This window comes from Megachile rotundata, chromosome 5 (genome assembly GCF_050947335.1).
Source record: "Megachile rotundata isolate GNS110a chromosome 5, iyMegRotu1, whole genome shotgun sequence".
NCBI lineage: Eukaryota > Metazoa > Arthropoda > Insecta > Hymenoptera > Megachilidae > Megachile > Megachile rotundata.
The window spans coordinates 17,873,557-17,892,748 of record NC_134987.1 but is presented as its reverse complement, the minus strand read 5'-3'; the positions used below and the strand labels follow the sequence as shown (position 1 = coordinate 17,892,748).

General features: G+C 36.9%; 4 protein-coding genes and 1 long non-coding RNA gene across 11 annotated transcripts in view; 3 read left to right on the top strand and 2 right to left on the bottom strand.

The window, feature by feature from the left end:
- LOC100883061 (protein fem-1 homolog CG6966) overlaps positions 1–7,913 on the top strand; it is a 32,005-nt gene extending 24,092 nt beyond the window's left edge. For all 5 annotated transcript variants that reach the window (XM_012285379.2, XM_012285380.2, XM_076532129.1 and 2 more), the window contains one exon: positions 78–7,913. In XM_012285379.2, coding sequence (XP_012140769.1) covers positions 78–482 — 405 coding nt within the window. In that variant the 3' untranslated portion in view covers positions 483–7,913. The remainder of the gene's footprint in view (positions 1–77) is intronic.
- rump (heterogeneous nuclear ribonucleoprotein rumpelstiltskin) lies at positions 3,732–7,914 on the bottom strand. Of its 3 annotated transcripts, XM_076532131.1 has the most exons (10): positions 7,773–7,914; positions 7,118–7,493; positions 6,752–7,024; positions 6,228–6,474; positions 5,982–6,158; positions 5,757–5,906; positions 5,467–5,666; positions 5,258–5,393; positions 4,974–5,050; positions 3,732–4,914 (listed from the first exon to the last, which is right to left on the bottom strand). In XM_076532131.1, the coding sequence occupies exons 1-9, from the start codon at positions 7,787–7,789 to the stop codon at positions 4,995–4,997; spliced, it is 1,632 nt and encodes a 543-aa protein (XP_076388246.1). In that variant the 5' UTR covers positions 7,790–7,914; the 3' UTR covers positions 3,732–4,914; positions 4,974–4,994. The 3 variants fall into 3 exon arrangements, with proteins under 3 accessions (XP_076388246.1, XP_012140763.1, XP_012140765.1); XM_012285373.2 differs by having other exon boundaries at positions 5,467–5,906; XM_012285375.2 differs by having other exon boundaries at positions 5,467–5,906; positions 7,121–7,493.
- A 793-nt stretch (positions 7,915–8,707) lies between these two features.
- Idh3a (isocitrate dehydrogenase [NAD] subunit alpha, mitochondrial) lies at positions 8,708–11,728 on the top strand. Its single transcript, XM_003703251.3, has 6 exons — positions 8,708–8,949; positions 9,244–9,366; positions 10,021–10,193; positions 10,277–10,511; positions 10,580–10,858; positions 10,937–11,728. Exons 1-6 carry the CDS (start codon positions 8,923–8,925, stop codon positions 11,174–11,176), a joined length of 1,077 nt encoding a protein of 358 aa, XP_003703299.1. The 5' UTR covers positions 8,708–8,922; the 3' UTR covers positions 11,177–11,728.
- Positions 11,706–12,806, bottom strand: LOC105662504 (uncharacterized). The gene is made up of 3 exons (XR_013038285.1): positions 12,667–12,806; positions 12,385–12,468; positions 11,706–12,308 (listed from the first exon to the last, which is right to left on the bottom strand). It is a non-coding gene; the product is annotated as an uncharacterized LOC105662504 (long non-coding RNA).
- Positions 12,807–13,646: 840 nt separating this feature from the next.
- Positions 13,647–17,576, top strand: LOC100883173 (uncharacterized). The gene is made up of 2 exons (XM_003703345.3): positions 13,647–13,853; positions 17,154–17,576. Exons 1-2 carry the CDS (start codon positions 13,647–13,649, stop codon positions 17,367–17,369), a joined length of 423 nt encoding a protein of 140 aa, XP_003703393.1. The 3' UTR covers positions 17,370–17,576.
- The last annotated feature ends 1,616 nt before the right edge of the window (positions 17,577–19,192 follow it).

Genomic DNA, 19,192 nt, shown 5'->3' with positions numbered 1-19,192 from the left:
ACCAGCTTGGTTATACCTGGTTTGAAAACTGTATTCGACGATATCTTAATTTTTTTCTGTTTGTAATTCCATTTCAGGGTCGCGACGTGTTGCAATTAATTTACAGCGAAAAGGGCGCTGTAGTTGGAAGCTATTCAAATTCTAAGTTTCCCTCGTCGAATTTAGCGAAGACTCTTATTAAAGTTGGCGCTGATGTCACGGCAAGAGACAATGACGGAAATACAGCGTTGCATCTTGCCGCTATTTCGCACTCCACGCGGCCAGATCTTGCCATTACTCTTCTCGAAGCTGGTGCTCACATCGACACCGTTAACAATGAGGGTAAAACCTACGAGATGTTATTGCGCGATAAACGACTGTACGACTCGGTACATCCTGTAAAGTATACCACACTCATGTGTTTGGCGGCCAGAGTAGTCAAAAAAGCATACACCTTGGAACATGTACCGAAACATCTTAAAGCTTTTGTTCAAATGCATTAGTGGTGTACCGATTGCTAAAGATAAAGCTCTATCGTGTAAGATACCGCAAGACATATTTATTTATTAATCGGACGAGAAGTCGACGTTTTGTTTTTTTCGTACGACTATACTAGTACCAGAATGTGTTTCTATGGCAGAATACGAGAATCTACTTTTTGAGAATTGCCATTGTACAAGTGATACATAACGTAAAAATAGAATATTCTCGCGAAGATATCTAAATAGATCTGGGTTGTAACATTTTTAAATCGTACACACAGTACGAAACTATTTTAACGACTCAGAAAGGCTGGAGAAAATTGAGATTTAATTGAGAAGTATGGTAAAGTCTCGCTATATGGCCCTAGGTTGAGTTTTATAAGCCGAGTATTCAACACGGGATTTGCGATCGTATTCGATCAGAAAGACATTAGGGGACGATATAGTGAAACTGCACTACAGTCCAATAAATTTCAAAGTTGATATAGCAGTGTATTTCGTTATTGTGATTTTATAAAAAAAAGAAAAAAAGAACAAATATTTGATACTAACGTCAAATGACGAGGCATGCGAAAAAGGAAGAGAATACTTATTACTTGCAATGTTTACGATGGCTTACAGATACTGTCAATGTGATTTTATTACTGTATACTTGGCTGACAGTCTATCCCCTTATACATAATCCCCATATAAGCCATGATACACTTTAATAATATTTAGTCATAACAGGGATGTATGCTAAATTGAAAGATTGTATAATCATAGAAGAAATGATTTTATCTTTGATGCTGTATTAAAAAAAAAAATAAAAAAAGAAAGATAAGATCATGTAATACACTTCTGTCGATAATAGCATAAAACTATTTCAATAAAATACAAAACACACCTTTTTGTGATAAAAACGAAGAATAATGGAAGTTATTATAAGAAATTTTCTTTCTTTGTTTTTGCAAATGTTACGAACCTCTTCATTTTAAGAATGTGTGTTTCGTTTTTAATAGATATCGTTGGATTATCATTGTAGTTATATTTACTTAAAAGAATTTCATAATTGATCAAATTAGAAGTTACATATATGATTAAAGCCGCCGTTAGAGTTGCGGGACCTGGGTCAAAAAATTGACGTCGCAATTGAACACTGCTTGTCACTGATGTGTACTAATGATTGTAATTGACTCTCGTTATATTGCTACGGACGGAGCTATAGTAATTGGCAACATAACAGGCCCTCTTTCGAAGTTTGTACATTTGAGATGTTACCCAGGGCCCGGTTTGCCAGCACTAACGGCGGCACTACATGTAGTGTACGAGTTTTCTTGAAAACGGTTCATTTACATCGATTTTCAAGCTTACCTTTATTTAAAAATGTGATAAACATACATATAGTTTGTAAGTATTATACAAGATTATATATATTATATATATATACTTAAGAAGAATCACATGCGAGGTGTTCAAGTAAGGTGCTTTTTTTGAAAATAAACAAATAATTACACTTAACACTATATTGCACGGCTGCTGTCACGATAGCAATCTAGAACGTAATTTCAGAATTCTATCGAACTTGTAAAGTTTATACTTTTCAACACCGTTTCATTCCAGTAATTGTATTCACACACTATTACCGATTTACACAGACACTTGTGATTCTCAGCAAAAAAAGTATCTTACATTTAAGGATCACCCAATTTAACTGTTTTGTAATGTAAAGACTGTGGAAATACAGGTGTGATTAATAATACAACCTACTATTTATTTCAACCTCATAGGACTTACCACTCGATAACCTTGTAATCTGGTTAGATAGCTCTCCTGGAAGAATAACATACTTATAAAAAATCTGAAATAGAAACGTTAAAACTTACCTTCGTTTCCCTGCAAAACATTAGCCGCAATTGAAAAGTTATTAACATGTCAAAATATATATTTAAATCTGGTCCTGCGTAACCGAATATTTTATTTTGGGGCAATTTCCAACAGTGAATAGTTTAGACAAAATCAAGAAGGAAATGCAGTCATCATCCCCTACTTTACATAAATGCCTTCACTCAAGTTTTTTTTTCGTGAAACAACAAAACACAACTGATCAGTCACTTACAATGGAAATTTAATACAACAGACCATCCGACACATGATCTCATGCGTTACAAAATAAGAGCCCTATCAGTAACCCATGCCAAGTGGCATTGTAAGAAAAAAAAAAGATATAACATCCTTCAAATGTTAAGAAACAAATGTGGCAACCACACAACGGAGTTCGACAACGGTTATTAAAAAAATTCCATGTGCATAGCGAAAACACGCATTAAATATGTTTCAACGGCGAATGACGACCAGAGTATTGAAAAAAAATGTACGACCACTTACCATAAAAATAATCATTGTTACCGTCAAACCATTTGTTTCTCACGTTACGCAAAATTCAATTTGAACGCATCGAATTGCGCAACAAACTTTTAGACCAGATACAATTATCAGTAAATGTGGAAGATACACTCTGGATACTACGATATGTAAAGAATCAACCACGTTGTTAGGAGACGAATTGCTGAATTTTTATTTTTCCCAGAAACCTGTTAATCCACTATTTGAATCGATGATAAAGCTTCGTTACTTAATCTGAAGAAGATGCATTGGCATAATTAGGTAGCGAGGATGGTCATGACTCTTCTCCCCACATTTTCAAAAATCCAAACTAATCCATAAATTTTAAAATTTGCAAATCTTTAAATTTTCAAACTTATCCAAAAGTTATGCTTGATGTGGGACACTATTATAAAAGAAGATTTGGCCCACTACAGAGAAAATTCCTAGTTACGCCAATGAGAAGAAGACTACCAATACATAATTTGATGATCATTTTAACGATGTTACTATACCAAAGAGACAAAGGTTCGGTAACAGATTTCAAACAAACTTCTTCCCTCTTGAAACGTGTACATCATGGAGGAATAGAAAACCACAATCACCTGAAAAAACGTATCTCACCTGTGACGTAAGCAAACATTCATCTCACAGACAGGGAATCTTCAAATCTCAAAAATTAAGCAGGGATGTTCTACAATTAAGAGATACAACTGTAATAATTTTTAAACAGAAATCTCTGTTCAAAGAGTGCAATGCATTTGAAGCTCTTTCTACGGTAAATGTATTGCACACGGTAAATTGCAGAAACGATATCCTGTATGACAATGCGTAATCTAGCTTTATCTGTTTAAAGTATAAAGAGAATTCACAACAACACAGAAATAAAACACAACGACCAGCATATTTTTGTAGTCAAAACGGATTTGGATTTTATTCAATCACTGTCATGATGTCGTGGTTATACAAGAGTGTTATACAATGCGCAGAATGTTCCTCGAGATCTACATGGCGAGAGGAAATATGTTTACCAAAGAATAAACTTATAAAACTAACCTTCCTGATCGTTCGTTTCCTTAGACGTTGAAAGATATTAAAATTTTTTTCTTATTTTTCTCATTTTCTTAATTAAAAGTTTAATATTTTTTGGTAAACATATTATGATGCACTATATGTAAGACAATTCTGCCGAATTTAGGGTATAAAGTCATCCAATGTTCGTTCGCTGAAGTCTCAAAAAAACGAGGGTGGACCGTGGAAGGGACCTTCCTAATGACAACTAAAATATTTTTGCTCTACTCGAATCTCCAAGTTACTAGAACGATGTGGCGCGACGAGTAAAACGAGTCAGATCGCAGAACTACAATGAAAAACAATATAGTCCCCTGTTGAGCCATGATGTATCTTGCTAATGTATTGAGATACAAGAACAGAGTGCGACCGATACCACAGAGAACCGAAGACACACGTCCACGATCTGTGTAGGATTGTGCATGAAAGTATCTATCATACATGGATAAACTTTTTAACTCGTAAAATCCGTAACAGCTATATCGCGTTAATATTTATACTTGAAAGATTAATCTGTCCCTGATTGATAAACCAGTCCGCGAACGACCAGAGCGTCACGCTTCGACCGGAATGAGAACCGATTGATCTCTCGTCATGAAAACTAAGAAATAAACTTACAAACTACGTTTGATAATTACTGTAAATAGCGTAAACCTACATACTGAAAAAAACCTATGGATTACGTTGAACATTATGAACCTAATCCTAACAACTAAACTATGTATCGATCACTCGAAAACGATTTTGGAGTGAACAATTAGTAGACATCCACTGTAAAAAGGAACGATAATCTGGTAAAGAATTTCGAATGAAACAGTTGTAGCAAGGAAGGGTGATCATCAGCAGCCAATGAGTGTTTCAACGTTGTAGGCATAAAACACGATTGTTGATCTTCCAACGACAGATACTTCTCACCCACTGTCCTAAGTTCTGCCACACAACTAGGATGAATTTCAAGTATTGTCATCAGGAGTGGAACAATCCTGCAGACGACATACGAACACCCAGTCTCCTCTCGCTGCATCAATAAGTTATGGTTAAGCGTCAAACTCTGCAGAAGTTCTCTATTAATGTTACCTTGAGTGTATTTCCCATCATTTAGTAAAGGCGAACATCGATCGTTCTGCCATCGATACGTGACCGATTCATCATAGCTGTATATGCGCTATTAAGGAAAATCTTTCTAGTGTTCAACTTCGACTACAAGGAGAACGCACGATATCTTTTATACCGAAAGTGTACCATTTTGCACGATTAATACTTTACCCCTATAACTGTACGAAGCTTGGATCCGATAGTCTTGCGTTCCTCTTGTTAATTTGTATATAACAATATACGATACTAATCATTTCAAAGGATACACACAGCACGTTCAGCATCCCACTCAGATGCGAATCGCACCATTCCCATGTCAGTACCCCGCATTTCAGCAAACTTGACCTCTCCGACATCTTGGAATTTGTCTCGCAACATTTGCCATGTGGTGTTTGGTGGTAACTGTAATCACACATATACATATATAAAATATTGACATCGAAATCAATTTATACATGCGAGCTGTACTACTTACATTTCCTATAAGAATAGTATCCGACATTGGTCGCGAACCGTTCGTATTTTGCCTGTTACCTCCTCCCCCTTGGCCCTGATTGCCAGAAAAACCACCCCCACCACCAGGAACACGATCATTGTCCCCTCTGTTGAATCCACCATCAAAATCTCTTCCGCCACCGAAGTTAGAACCACCGAAAGCATTGTTTCCACCGAAGCCTACATCATTGTCCATTTTAGATAAGCCTCGAGATGCAAATGTATTGTTGCTTTGTCCACCAGCTAAAGAGGCTTGTAAATTAGACAAACCTCCGACTCCACCGCCGAAACTATTTAAGTTAGATGCCAATTCATTTGTTAAAGATGAATTCAGTAACGAATTGGTGGTCAAATTAGCACTTAAACCTCCAGCAAGGCTTGCTTGAAGTGCTGCTGCATTTGTGTTGGTCAATGCAGAGGCTGAAAATACATCCATAGTTTTGTGTTATTTTCCTCTCTTTGTCAATTTTATTAACACATAATAGTAGTATATACCTAATTGTGCTGGTACCACATTATTTAATCCAGCACCAAATGCTCCAGCAGCCAACACAGGGGCAGATATAGGATTTACAACAGGTGGATTATTTGCTTGTACATTAGGAATGTTTCTAGCTACATCCATTAATCTGTTGCCACCAGCTCCAAGTCCCATTCCAATTCCCTTTAAACCTGACATTCAAATTAAAATTTATTTTTTCTATTTATCAAATAATCAAGATAAAGAAATATTATACATACCTTCTGGTAACTTTGGTGGCATGTCTGGTTCATTTGCTCTATCAAGTCTGACAGTCATACGTCTATCATAAAGTTGTTGATTGTGAAGCATTGATATAGCCTGAACAGATTCTACTGGATGATCATACTCTACAACTCCAAATCCTCGAGATTTTCCATCTTTATCTTTTCCTAACTCAACATGCAGTACTTTACCAGCTAACTTAAACACTTCCAACAGTTTCTTTTCATCCACTTTATAGTCAAGCTAAGTATATATAAAAGAACATTTAGTCTACTGTTATGTTGCCTGTTTGAGTGCCATGCAGTTTGATCATGCTGGTCTCATTTGAAAAACTATCAATATCATATTAACAAATGGTATCAAAACACGATGTGATTGCATTACATAATACTTTTTAATATGAAACAGAAGAAACACATTTGCATTGCTGCTTGTTATTTTTGAAGCATATTCTTGCAATGGCCTATGACACTCAAACGGTTAGTTAATTAGACCATATAACACAATAAGATGTACTTACATTTGCTACAAACACTCTAGTGACTAAAGGTCCATTGATACCTAAAGATTCTAAAAATTGGGTACTTAAACCATAAGTATTTCCAAATTTATTATCACCACCACCTCCACCACCACCGCCGCCACCACCACCGCCTCCACCGGCAGGGGGATTCATATTTTGGCGGCCACCACCTTGTGGTCTTGGTGGATCTCTAAATCTATCATCACGAACTCTGTCATTGTTTCGACCTGTTGCTAAGCGACCATATTTATCACGTTCAACATCGAAGTCCTAAAATGGACAATATTGTAAAATGTATCCCTAACAGAGAGTACATCAACAATCTATGTAGTAAGGTGTCTGTGAACACAATAATATACTAACTACCTCTTTGACGACAAGCTTCCTTCCTTTAATATCATATCTGTGCATTTTTTCTACAGCAATTTTAACAGAGTCTGAATCTTCAAATTCGACAATACCACAACCTCGTGGTTTGTCATTTTCGTCAGTAAAGAGTTCTACATGTGCAACCTTCCCAACCTCTGTCCTGAACAAATCTTTAAGATCTTGCCAACGAAAATCATAGGGAATGTTTGATACATAAATTCGGCGGTCTGAAGGTTTCCGACCACCACGATCGTTTCGTTCTCTGCTTCGATCGCGACTCGTAGAATTTATACGATTTTGTCTGTCCGATCTCCGATTACGATCGCGTTCCCTACTTCGGTCCCTCTCGTCATTATTTTGTACCTGATTCCTAATGTTCAAAAAAATTACATAGAAATAACGTATACGAATAAATTTTCAATATTATTGCATATTATGATGCCGGACTATATCGGATGTGTTCTCTTAGTATAAGTTTACATAAACTTTAATCAACGTTATGTAATTAAGGAACACTTGTATTAAAATTTCTCAGTTTTCCTATATTCAAAACGCATTAGCGTCAGTTTAAAGAAAATATACATGCATGATTTTGCATGCCGACAAAGAAGTTTAGATAACTGGATCTAATTATTAATTTTATACTTACTCCTCTTGCTTAAGCATCGTTGAGCCTTCTTTTACTCAACACGCTAAATTACTCGAAGCACTTATATTGTAGCTTGCAATTAAAAAGAATTAAAAGACACCGTACATGCAAACATACGCGATCGCTAAGCGTCTTATAAAATGGCTGTTCAAGGAAGTAGCAAAACGTACCGGAAACTACTGTATTCAAAATTAAGTTTCTGATTAAACGAATGCAAATTGATACGCGAGGAACATTACCACATAAAGTTAGAATAATTATTACGTTCCTATTACGTTTTCTGTAATTACGAACTATACTTCCTAAGATTGAGAAATATTTCTGTTCCGAAATTGTTATAGCATTAAACATAACCTGTCTTTGAATTTTCAAATGAAGGACATTATTCGCAATTATCGAAAGTATATAACAAGTGATCTTTTATTTTGGATACTCTTTATATTAAATATAACTTTTACAAATTTTCAATCCTCTACGTTCTCGAGTTCCTAATTTTTAAACGCCTATGCAAGTACAAAAATTTCAAATCCCTGGAAATTTGGTAAACCATTACATTCTTGAATTAAAATATTTCTAGATTTGAAAATTAAAAAATGGGATCAGTCATTATAAATCTATTTATTTTTGTCCACCGTGTATATAACCGATGTAGCGAGAGTACGGTGGAGAAACGTACTAACTGGCGGAGAACCTACTGAAGTTAGCCGAGTTGCGCGAATTATGTTCTTATCAAACAACGAATATTAGCAAGTTACGAAAAATTAATTCGATCTATCGCAATTTTCAACGCAATGTTCAATTTGAAATTAAATAATCGATTCTTTTTAAATGTCATGAATATATTAGTTTTTGATGTTCTACATAGTTCAGCATGTTGAAGATGTAAGAAAGAAATTGAAATTTGATATGAATCGTTGAGATTACGATTTTTTTTTGCTATTTTTTTGACGAGTTTTGTATGAGAATATCAGCAAATGTGGAGCCACCCGTCAGGTCGTATATCACGTCGTTTCCGAATAGCAGAAGACATCGCCTCGCGGTAACCAATCACGAGTGCAGCTTGTTCATCTCTCGTTTTTGGTAGTACTTCTGACGTGCGCAACTGAAGGTGGTGGAAGTTCGTATTTTTATTGTAAAATTTGTAAAGAGAATGGCAGCTCACTGGATGCGAAATGCTGTAAGTAACACGTGTCAATCGAGAAATCCCGGAAACAAGCCGAGTCCTGCATATAACCCTAATTTTTCCACGATGGAAAGGTTAGAATATCCCACTGATTAGTTATATATCCGTCTGCTTGACTTGTAATATCTCAGTAGTCTGTATCCTATTCTCATGTCATTTATAGATTTTATTTTTTTATATAACATAAGTTTCATGTTAATTTCCCATCATTTGTCTGTATAAAGTACTGCATCATTCATTGCACGTGATTATTAATAGTTATTAATCATATCGATGTTTTAATCTCAGGTCCCAAAAATCGGCTCTGTCCGCTTTTATAGTAGTAAAGTTCACAAATGTACACTTATTCCTGGAGACGGTATAGGACCAGAGATCTCTGCTGCTGTCCAGAAAATTTTTGATGCTGCCAAGGTGAGGTGGTTTTTATACAGAATTTTGTAATTTAATGATTTCTTGATGCCAACGTTTTTATGTAACATGCATGTCTGTTAGATGAGTAGAAGGTATTAACAATATGTATTTGTGTTGACACTTATGTTTTGCATGATACTTGACATTTTATAAGCGTTTGTTTAGTTTATGGTTATAATCTTACAAGGTGACCCTATGTGTCCTACTACTAACCTTAAGGAGTTTATTTTAATCTTACTCTTATACAGGTTGATCCAATTGTAAGCTAATTCAATCTGCTCTTACTGTAGCTAAGGTATGTTTTTTAATTTGTTAATTTTTTGTAAACATATAACATTTTATGTGTGTTCTTTATAATTGAATGATTATTAGTTTGATTTCATTTATGTAACATGACATTACATTATTTTTATACTTCAATGACAATGCACAGCTTCTTAGACTGGATGAAACAAATTTTAATGATAATAACCATATATTGTATATTGCATAACACTGTTACTTAACTTTTAGTATTTACAGCTATATGTATGTCAACTTTGTATGTTTGTGTAATGGTTTGATAAAAGTAAATGTGTCTGCTTTCAAATAAAATTTTATTAAAATACATTTTATATGTTAATAATTACAATATTATTTGTTATTAAATACCAGGTACCGATAGAATGGGAATCTGTAGATGTCACACCGGTAAAAGGTCCAGATGGAAAATTTGGAATCCCACAAGCTGCAATCGATTCAGTTAATAGGAATAAAATTGGTTTGAAAGGACCTTTAATGACTCCTATAGGCAAAGGACATAGGTCTTTAAATCTTGCCTTAAGGAAGTAAGTAATGTTATTGCTTAATCAAATTTCTCAACATTGTTACATTACAAATAAAATTAATACTTGTTCTCTTTCCTTTCCAGAGAATTTAATTTATATGCAAATGTTCGACCCTGTCGTTCCTTAGAAGGTTACAAAACATTATATGACAATGTTGATGTTGTCACAATAAGAGAAAACACAGAGGGAGAGTATTCTGGTATAGAACACGAAATTGTAGAAGGTGTTGTACAGTCTATTAAGTTGATTACAGAAGAAGCTTCCAGACGAGTAGCAGAATTTGCTTTCCAATATGCTCAGAATAACAATAGAAAAAAGGTTCATAGTTTACAGATTATACAACATATTATGAAAATATTTTAAATAACTATTTATTTGTTTAATAGGTTACTGCTGTACATAAAGCAAATATTATGAGAATGTCAGATGGTTTATTCTTAAGGTGCTCTAGGGAAGCTGCACAAAAATTTCCTTCTATTAAATTCGAAGAAAGGTATCTAGATACAGTATGTTTAAATATGGTGCAAGATCCCAGCCAATACGATGTACTTGTAATGCCTAACTTATACGGAGATATTTTATCTGACATGTGTGCTGGTCTGGTAGGAGGACTTGGCCTTACACCAAGTGGAAATATTGGTTTGAATGGTGCATTGTTTGAATCTGTGCGTATCAAGCTTATAATTTTTTATAATTTTATAATAATTCATGTTTTAACACAAATATTTATCATGTAAAATTAGGTGCACGGAACCGCTCCGGATATTGCAGGTCAAGATAAAGCAAACCCAACAGCCTTGCTACTATCTGCTGTGATGATGCTTAAATATATGGGATTGAACCAACACGCAAAAATTATCGAAAACGCTGCCTATGACACCATCAAGGAAGGCAAATATCTAACAGGAGATCTTGGAGGAAAAGCAAAATGTAGTGAATACACTGATGAAATTTGCAAAAAGGTTGCAGCAGTAGCGAAGTAGATAGTGTAAATGTTTATGAAATATAAACTGCCGAATACTCGTAGAAATGATTCGCGTCAGGTAAATCACTGTTTTTGAATGTAATTATTATTTCTAAAATTATTGTCAATGCACATCTTCCACAGCAACTTGCAATTTGATGAAGCGAGTTGCGAAAGTTTATGATACAGGAAGATGTTTCATTCATCTGTTCACACTGATTTAGAAAATTTTTGTCGAGTACATGCACTAGCTTATTGTAAATCTTAATGTTACTCAACTTCATGGATTTGTTAATGCGTAACAGCATTTAATATGATTTTATTGTGGCGAAAAACGCGCAATCCCACCGCGTGTATTGACTGAATATACGTTTATGTATGTTTGTCATACTTCTTTACTATGGAAAAAAAATGATTCTAATAGAATCTGTGAAAATTAGACATGTAAATTAATCTAGAAACACTGTATAATACTTTTAAATGAAGTTGTTGAGGAAACGTTACCTCGAAGAAGAGTTTCAGGAATCAACATTGCGCAGTATTACATATTAATAAAATATGACAAATACCACGTGTCGTTTATTATTTAACCTTCAAACAGTTCATACATAGCGAGTAGTTGCCCGTATAATCTATTCGTAACGAAGTTAGGTAATGTTCGGTATACTTGTTGGTAAATCGTGCTTCATAAATAAGATACTGTAGTTTTTTGTGTATAATTTTTTGCTTTACAAGATTAGTGACTCATTCATCACATACAGTCGCAATATCTTGTTTGTCTGTTTATAATAATACATTAGTTAGAAATGGATTTGAATTTATTTACAAACAATACCCTCGAAATAAATTATGCAAATTTCTTTTTACTTTAATTTTATGCATCTGATAAAAAGAAACGTTCGAAGGTGGTAGTTGCGATCTTTACCCAGTATCAACGCCGTGTAATTTCCCTCCTTGCGGTGTTATGTTATAGCACTCGTCCCCAACTGCTTCATAATTCTCCCTCGCCTCCACCCTTTGCTCCACAATGGAGTATGCTTCTCAGGAAAACTCTCAAGTATGAGAAAAGTTGTCAGCTATATTTCATCGACGAAGAAAAAGGAAGGGATGAGGTGGGATCCGGTGTCGTCTTCGCTGCTCGTTAATTCTTTCTGTGATTTATTGAGATTCCCCAAGTGAGTAATGACTGACTTCTTGCAAATTTTTGATATTAAATTTTACTCTTACCCTGATATATAGAACGATGGAATTTATTCTATAACCGGATACTTCTCATTCTTCCTTCGATGTTTGTGACAAAAACAACGAACTCTGAAATTTATCTATACTTAATCTGCAATTATCTTCAACACGAATTTTTTTACATCCACGGTTTATTTTAGAGGAAACTATTTTAAGTTGTAAGTTACACAGCTTCGTTAAATACATACAAACTCGTTTAGTAAAAGAGAGTGCATTTTTTAAACAACGACGATACAAGGCGTTTAAAATGAAATTAACAAAACTTGCCGACAGTTACAGGTGATGGCGTGTGTCTTGTACAAGGTGCATCTCGGGTTGCAGCGGGGGTGGTTTACACAAAGGTGGAACATACTCGAGGGCGAAGTGTGGAAAAGCAAGTGGACGCATGCATATTCAGCGTACTCGGAGGCCGACGTAGTCATAGGAATAATAAAAATTCGAGGGTTGAAATTATTTAGATTTATGCCCGCTCTCTTGTTCTCGTGCCGTTGGTGACGAGAAGCGATTCGATTCCGGGGAACAAATTTCATGCATTATTCAGGACTTGCCGCAATGCACCCCGGTCAATGGAACCGATCCTTTGGAAAAAGTCGTTTTTAATCTCTCGTCGCGTTCCAATAATGCACATGCACCCGTTCGTTCTGCTCTCACCTCCCCTTTCGCCGGTGGAAACCGTGTTTTCTGCCTTTAATGCGGACGCGAACAATAAATCGAGATCTATCGGTGTGCCTCTCTCCGAATGCGACCAGCTTAGAGTTCACCGATTTATTTTTCGCGTAGTTCGTAATCGTTGGCTCGATTGTTTGAGAGGATGATAAAAACTGTCTATCGAGCAGTTAGCTGGAAGCGTCACCCAGTTTCAGTTTTGCATGTTAATGTTACCAAGTGTTGTCCAAGGATAAGCTATTTAGAATCCGAGCTATTTAGAAACAGCTTCGTCAGAAATAAGATCTGTGTATTGTTATGGGTCAAAGTGACACTATTTACCGCGTTACGAAACATTCTAAGCATTGAAAAACATTAACAGGGTACAACTAGAAAACTGAATTTTTACGGTTAAAATGAATCATTCGTTCCGTTATTGACAGATTGTAGCGTTAATTAATAATTTCACTGGAACAGTCTGTAATCGCCTTACAATGGATTAACGGATCTGCCAGCTGCCAGGAGGAAAGTTTTATTATTTTTTTCTGTCGATCGAACGACACGGACCATAGTCGACGCACCTTTGCGCGAAAGTGAACGCAATGAAGAGGAACGAAACGGTTCTGATCGTCCTAGCGATTCTCGTGGTTGCTGCCAATGGACGAGTTTATTACTTGCCGACTTTGGATGAGAATCGATATTCAGGCTTAACTTATCCCATTCCGAACGAACAATCTTCGCGAGATTTGGATCTCAGCTTTTCTGCCGGGGACGACGAGGTTGATAACAAGATACGCCCTGTTAAAAGAGTAAGTCCTCGATACTTGAAATATTGCTATTGAAAATTCTTGAATTTTGAACCTTGGTTGACTAACAATTATCAGCAAAGTAAAAAATTTGCAAAAAGTATCTTCGCCACTTTGTTTCGAATAACGAGGATGAGTTGGGAAATTCACGCTGCGCATAAAAACGTTGCAATAAAAAACGTGATAAACGGTCTGATAACTTGCTCGCGAGTGCAACAAGCGCCTTACATTTGTGTTTATCTTGTTACATGGTAATTGTCATGTTGCTCTCGTCATAAATTACCATGTCCATTTTATCATTCATTTCACTTGGAATTTTCTTACTTGCACAATTATTTGAAAGTATAGATACGAAGAGTTTGAAATAAAATCAGTAATTGGCGAGATATTAGGCAAGCACTGTTCGAAAGAAATAATAGATTACAATTTTGTTTCACCACTGTAATCTTCCGTTTACGGTAAATGATTCGATAAACTGACTCTTGACTGTGCAATAAATTATTCGGGAGATTTATGGCAATGTGGAATTCATTGCTAATGAGTCATGGAGTAACAATCTTTTATCAAACGTTCTTCGACCTGTAATGTTTTATATAACTCCCAAATTCATAAATTTCGAAATTCTCATGCGAAATTCTTACATCTCGAAATTTCCACATCCCCAAATTTTCACATTCCAAAATTTCTACGACCCCAAATTCCCACATTCTCAAATTCTCAAATCCCCAAATTCCCAAGCTCTCGAATTCTCACTCCCCCAAATTCTCAAGCTCCAAAATTCCCAAGCTTCCAAATTCTCAAGCTCCCAAATTCCCAAGCTCCCAAATTCTCACTCCCCCTAATTCCCAAGCTCTCAAATTCCCAAGCTCCCAAATTCCCAAGCTCCTAAATTCTCAAGCTTCCAAATTCCCAAGCTCCCAAATTCTCACTCCCCCAAATTCCCAAGCTCCCAAATTCTCACTCCCCCAAATTCCCAAGCTCCCAAATTCTCACTCCCCCAAATTCCTAAGCTCTCTAATTCTCACTCCCCCAAATTCCCAAGCTCCCAAATTCTCACTCCCCCAAATTCCTAAGCTCTCTAATTCTCACTCCCCCCAATTTTCAAGCTCCCAAATTCTCAATTTCCCAAATTCCCAAGCTTCCAAATTCCCAAGCTCCCAAATTCTCAATCTCCCCAATTCCCAAGCTCCTAAATTCTCACTCCCCCTAATTCCCAAGCTCTCAAATTCTCAAGCTCCCAAATTCTCACTCCCCCTAATTCCCAAGCTCTCAAATTCTCAAGCTCCCAAATTCTCACTCCCCCAAATTTCCAAGCTCCCAAATTCTCAAGCTCCCAAATTCCCAAGCTCCCAAATTCTCAAGCTCCCAAATTCCCAAGCTCCCAAATTCTCACTCCCCCAAATTTCCAAGCTCCCAAATTCTCACTCCCCCAAATTCCTAAGCTCTCTAATTCTCACTCCCCCAAATTCCCAAGCTCCCAAATTCTCACTCCCCCAAATTCCTAAGCTCTCTAATTCTCACTCCCCCCAATTTTCAAGCTCCCAAATTCTCAATTTCCCAAATTCCCAAGCTTCCAAATTCCCAAGCTCCCAAATTCTCAATCTCCCCAATTCCCAAGCTCCTAAATTCTCACTCCCCCTAATTCCCAAGCTCTCAAATTCTCAAGCTCCCAAATTCTCACTCCCCCTAATTCCCAAGCTCTCAAATTCTCAAGCTCCCAAATTCTCACTCCCCCAAATTTCCAAGCTCCCAAATTCTCAAGCTCCCAAATTCCCAAGCTCCCAAATTCTCAAGCTCCCAAATTCCCAAGCTCCCAAATTCTCACTCCCCCAAATTTCCAAGCTCCCAAATTCTCACTCCCCCAAATTCCTAAGCTCTCTAATTCTCACTCCCCCAAATTCCCAAGCTCCCAAATTCTCACTCCCCCAAATTCCTAAGCTCTCTAATTCTCACTCCCCCCAATTTTCAAGCTCCCAAATTCTCAATTTCCCAAATTCCCAAGCTTCCAAATTCCCAAGCTCCCAAATTCTCAATCTCCCCAATTCCCAAGCTCCTAAATTCTCACTCCCCCTAATTCCCAAGCTCTCAAATTCTCAAGCTCCCAAATTCTCACTCCCCCTAATTCCCAAGCTCTCAAATTCTCAAGCTCCCAAATTCTCACTCCCCCAAATTTCCAAGCTCCCAAATTCTCAAGCTCCCAAATTCCCAAGCTCCCAAATTCTCAAGCTCCCAAATTCCCAAGCTCCCAAATTCTCACTCCCCCAAATTTCCAAGCTCCCAAATTCTCACTCCCCCAAATTCCTAAGCTCTCTAATTCTCACTCCCCCAAATTCTCAAGCTCCCAAATTCTCAATCTCCCAAATTCTCAATCTCTCAAATTCCCAAGCTCCTAAATTCTCAATCTCCCCAATTCCCAAGCTCTCAAATTCTCACTCCCCCAAATTCCTAAGCTCTCTAATTCTCACTCCCCCAAATTCTCAAGCTCCCAAATTCTCAATCTCCCAAATTCTCAATCTCTCAAATTCCCAAGCTCCTAAATTCTCAATCTCCCCAATTCCCAAGCTCTCAAATTCTCACTCCCCCAAATTCCTAAGCTCTCTAATTCTCACTCCCCCAAATTCTCAAGCTCCCAAATTCTCAATCTCCCAAATTCTCAATCTCTCAAATTCCCAAGCTCCTAAATTCTCAATCTCCCCAATTCCCAAGCTCTCAAATTCTCACTCCCCCAAATTCCTAAGCTCTCTAATTCTCACTCCCCCAAATTCTCAAGCTCCCAAATTCTCAATCTCCCAAATTCTCAATCTCTCAAATTCCCAAGCTCCTAAATTCTCAATCTCCCCAATTCCCAAGCTCTCAAATTCTCACTCCCCCAAATTCCTAAGCTCTCAAATTCTCACTCCCCCAAATTCTCAATCTCCCAAATTCCCAAGCTTCCATCTCTCCAAATCCCCAAGTTCTCCAATTCCCAAATCCCCAAATCCCCAAATTCGAAACGTACCACCAATCACTCACCCACCCCCGAGTAAAATCTATAATGTTTTGCTAAGTGTTCTTCTTATAATAATAAACGGCTTGTCAAATATTCTGATTAAAAACGTTCCATCAAATCACTGATAAAGATAATTGTCTTAAAACGATGAAAAGTTCAGCACACTACGAATAATGAACCGATATCCATTCTCTGATTATTAATTAAACTCGTACAAATTGCGCGTCGGTTAATTGCAAAATTTCCTTTGAACAAATATCAAGTCCGCATAAATTGTGATGATACTATAACTGTCGTATTAATGTCCAAATTAGGTGTACACAGTCATGGCGCCGGAAAAGCCGTTCGTCGAGGTGAACAAAGAGGAGTTACCAATCACGCGCTACAAATTAGTCGAAGCACCTGTTAAGGGATTGGACAATGTCATCGTTGTACCAGAGTCGAGCCGCAAATCGGTGAAAATCGATGGGAACAACAAGGGTGAAGTGATCTTGGAGCTTCGTGTTATCGCGAACCATGACACTGTTTGAATAACTTTGTAATAAAAATTAATGGATTAAATATAGCAAACAGGAGGGAAATATTATTGTATTCTGGTATAAATTTTAATATCTTTTGTTATTGACACGAGTAATCTTGATGTATTTGTTTTGTTACATCGCTATATTTGGTCCATGCACGATAACAATTATCGAAAAATCTCACTGAGAATAAACGCAAAAGATAAGAGACTCTAATTACTTTGTCAGCTAATAGCAAATATTTTAACACGTTGATCATGACCTCGGGTTATCTAATCGCGTTCAAATATCCCATCGAACTTTTAGGTTGAATACATTGGCGTAACCCGTTTGGGGTAGTGCTGGTTCAAAGGGGTAGTTCTCATTTAACTGATGTCAGGCGTTTGAAGATTTCCAAGTTTCCTTCTTATATTTCCTAGCGTTGAAATCTTTAAACTTCCACATTTGCAAATTCTTAAATTCCTAAATAAGGTGATCTACATGTTCTAACTCCAAACTTTCAAACTTCCTTTCTAGATTCTCAATTTTTTTAATTAAGTGCCCGAACTCCTACATTCTGTAACTCGAAAATGTCCAAACTTCCACATTTGCAAATTCTTAAATTCCTAAATTTGCAGGTGATCTTTCTACATGTTCTAACTCCAAACTTTCAAACTTCCTTTCTAGACTCTCAATTTTTTCAATTGTTAAGTGTCCAAACTCCTACATTCTGTAACTCGAAAATGTCCAAACTTCCACATTTCTAAATCCTCAAACCAAACGTTCAAACGTCAACATCATATGCTAAAATTTCCAAATCCAGCTAGTAAGCGAGTCACCCTGTGTTGTAGCGAATACTCAGACAAAAATTGAAGTTACGCCAATGATTGAACCTTTGCAAATGAGTCGACAGATCGATATCTGCCGTCAGATTTGCCCTCGTCCCCAAAAATCGTCTATCTCCTGTCATCCTGCGCGTACTATCAGGGACTTGGTTCCCCTAATTGTGCTCCATCAAAGAGAGCCGTGTCGACGATACGGGGTAGAAAGAGACGAAACAGTAGTCTCGATCAACGAACGAGATCGATGTATATTAGTCAAATAACGTCGAGAGACCGATAGAGAAAAGCTGCGGCCTATGCACGGCTGAATATGACGATCATTTCGTGTGTGCACTTCTTGAAGGGTTCTCCTGATTATAACGAGCTGCTGCATTCAGAAAGGTGAAAAAAGCGCGGACCACGCTACCCTTCTGCTTTCTTTTTCACCCTTTCTGTACGAGTGCAGAAAGCATTTCAACCCTTCGTTTCTGGACCGCGGACGCGGAGTTTGTGTACTCGATCTGCCTCGTAATCGCGACTCGAACGTGGAGCACTTTTCTTCCATCGTTTGAGCTTCGATCGAACGTATCGAAGTTTTCAATTTTTCTGAGTGGGAGAAATATTATGGAGAAATTAAGTGGAGAGAAAAATTATGGAGAAATTAAGTGGAGAGAAAAATCATTTAAAGAACTATTAGTTTTTCGAACATGTAAGTTGAGTAATTCAGTTTGAGTTATTCAACAAAAATAGAATTCACGAGCTAGGAAGAGTAACAAATTACATTATCCAGTAAATATTAATGAACCCCTTTTAAAATATATTGACGAAAGAGTTTTATGGCCGTTCATAACGAGAACTTTTTAAGAGAATCAGATCTCCCATATTTCGTAAGTTTCGACTGAAAGGTATAGTAAATGAAATTTAGAGATGGATCGTCCCATTTTTATAATAAACGTCTCGTATCAGGGCGATAAATATCTCTCGATGGAAGTTAGTATATCATGAGAACGGTCGAAAGAATGCGAACTAGTA

What these genes read in the sequence shown, in the direction of transcription:
- rump (XM_012285373.2), bottom strand. An exon ending in GCCACCAAAGTTACCAGAAG is followed by an intron (nt 6,159 to 6,227) that starts GTATGTATAATA and finishes TTTGAATGTCAG; the next exon opens with GTTTAAAGGGAATTGGAATG. An exon ending in GGATGCTGAACGTGCTGTGT is followed by an intron (nt 5,051 to 5,257) that starts GTATCCTTTGAA and finishes GCGCATATACAG; the next exon opens with CTATGATGAATCGGTCACGT.
- Idh3a (XM_003703251.3), top strand. Translation starts at nt 8,923, where the DNA reads ATGGCAGCTCACTGGATGCGAAATGCT. An exon ending in AGAATAACAATAGAAAAAAG is followed by an intron (nt 10,512 to 10,579) that starts GTTCATAGTTTA and finishes TTTGTTTAATAG; the next exon opens with GTTACTGCTGTACATAAAGC. An exon ending in ATGGTGCATTGTTTGAATCT is followed by an intron (nt 10,859 to 10,936) that starts GTGCGTATCAAG and finishes ATGTAAAATTAG; the next exon opens with GTGCACGGAACCGCTCCGGA.
- LOC100883173 (XM_003703345.3), top strand. Translation starts at nt 13,647, where the DNA reads ATGAAGAGGAACGAAACGGTTCTGATCGTCCTAGCGATTCTCGTGGTT. An exon ending in AGATACGCCCTGTTAAAAGA is followed by an intron (nt 13,854 to 17,153) that starts GTAAGTCCTCGA and finishes TGTCCAAATTAG; the next exon opens with GTGTACACAGTCATGGCGCC.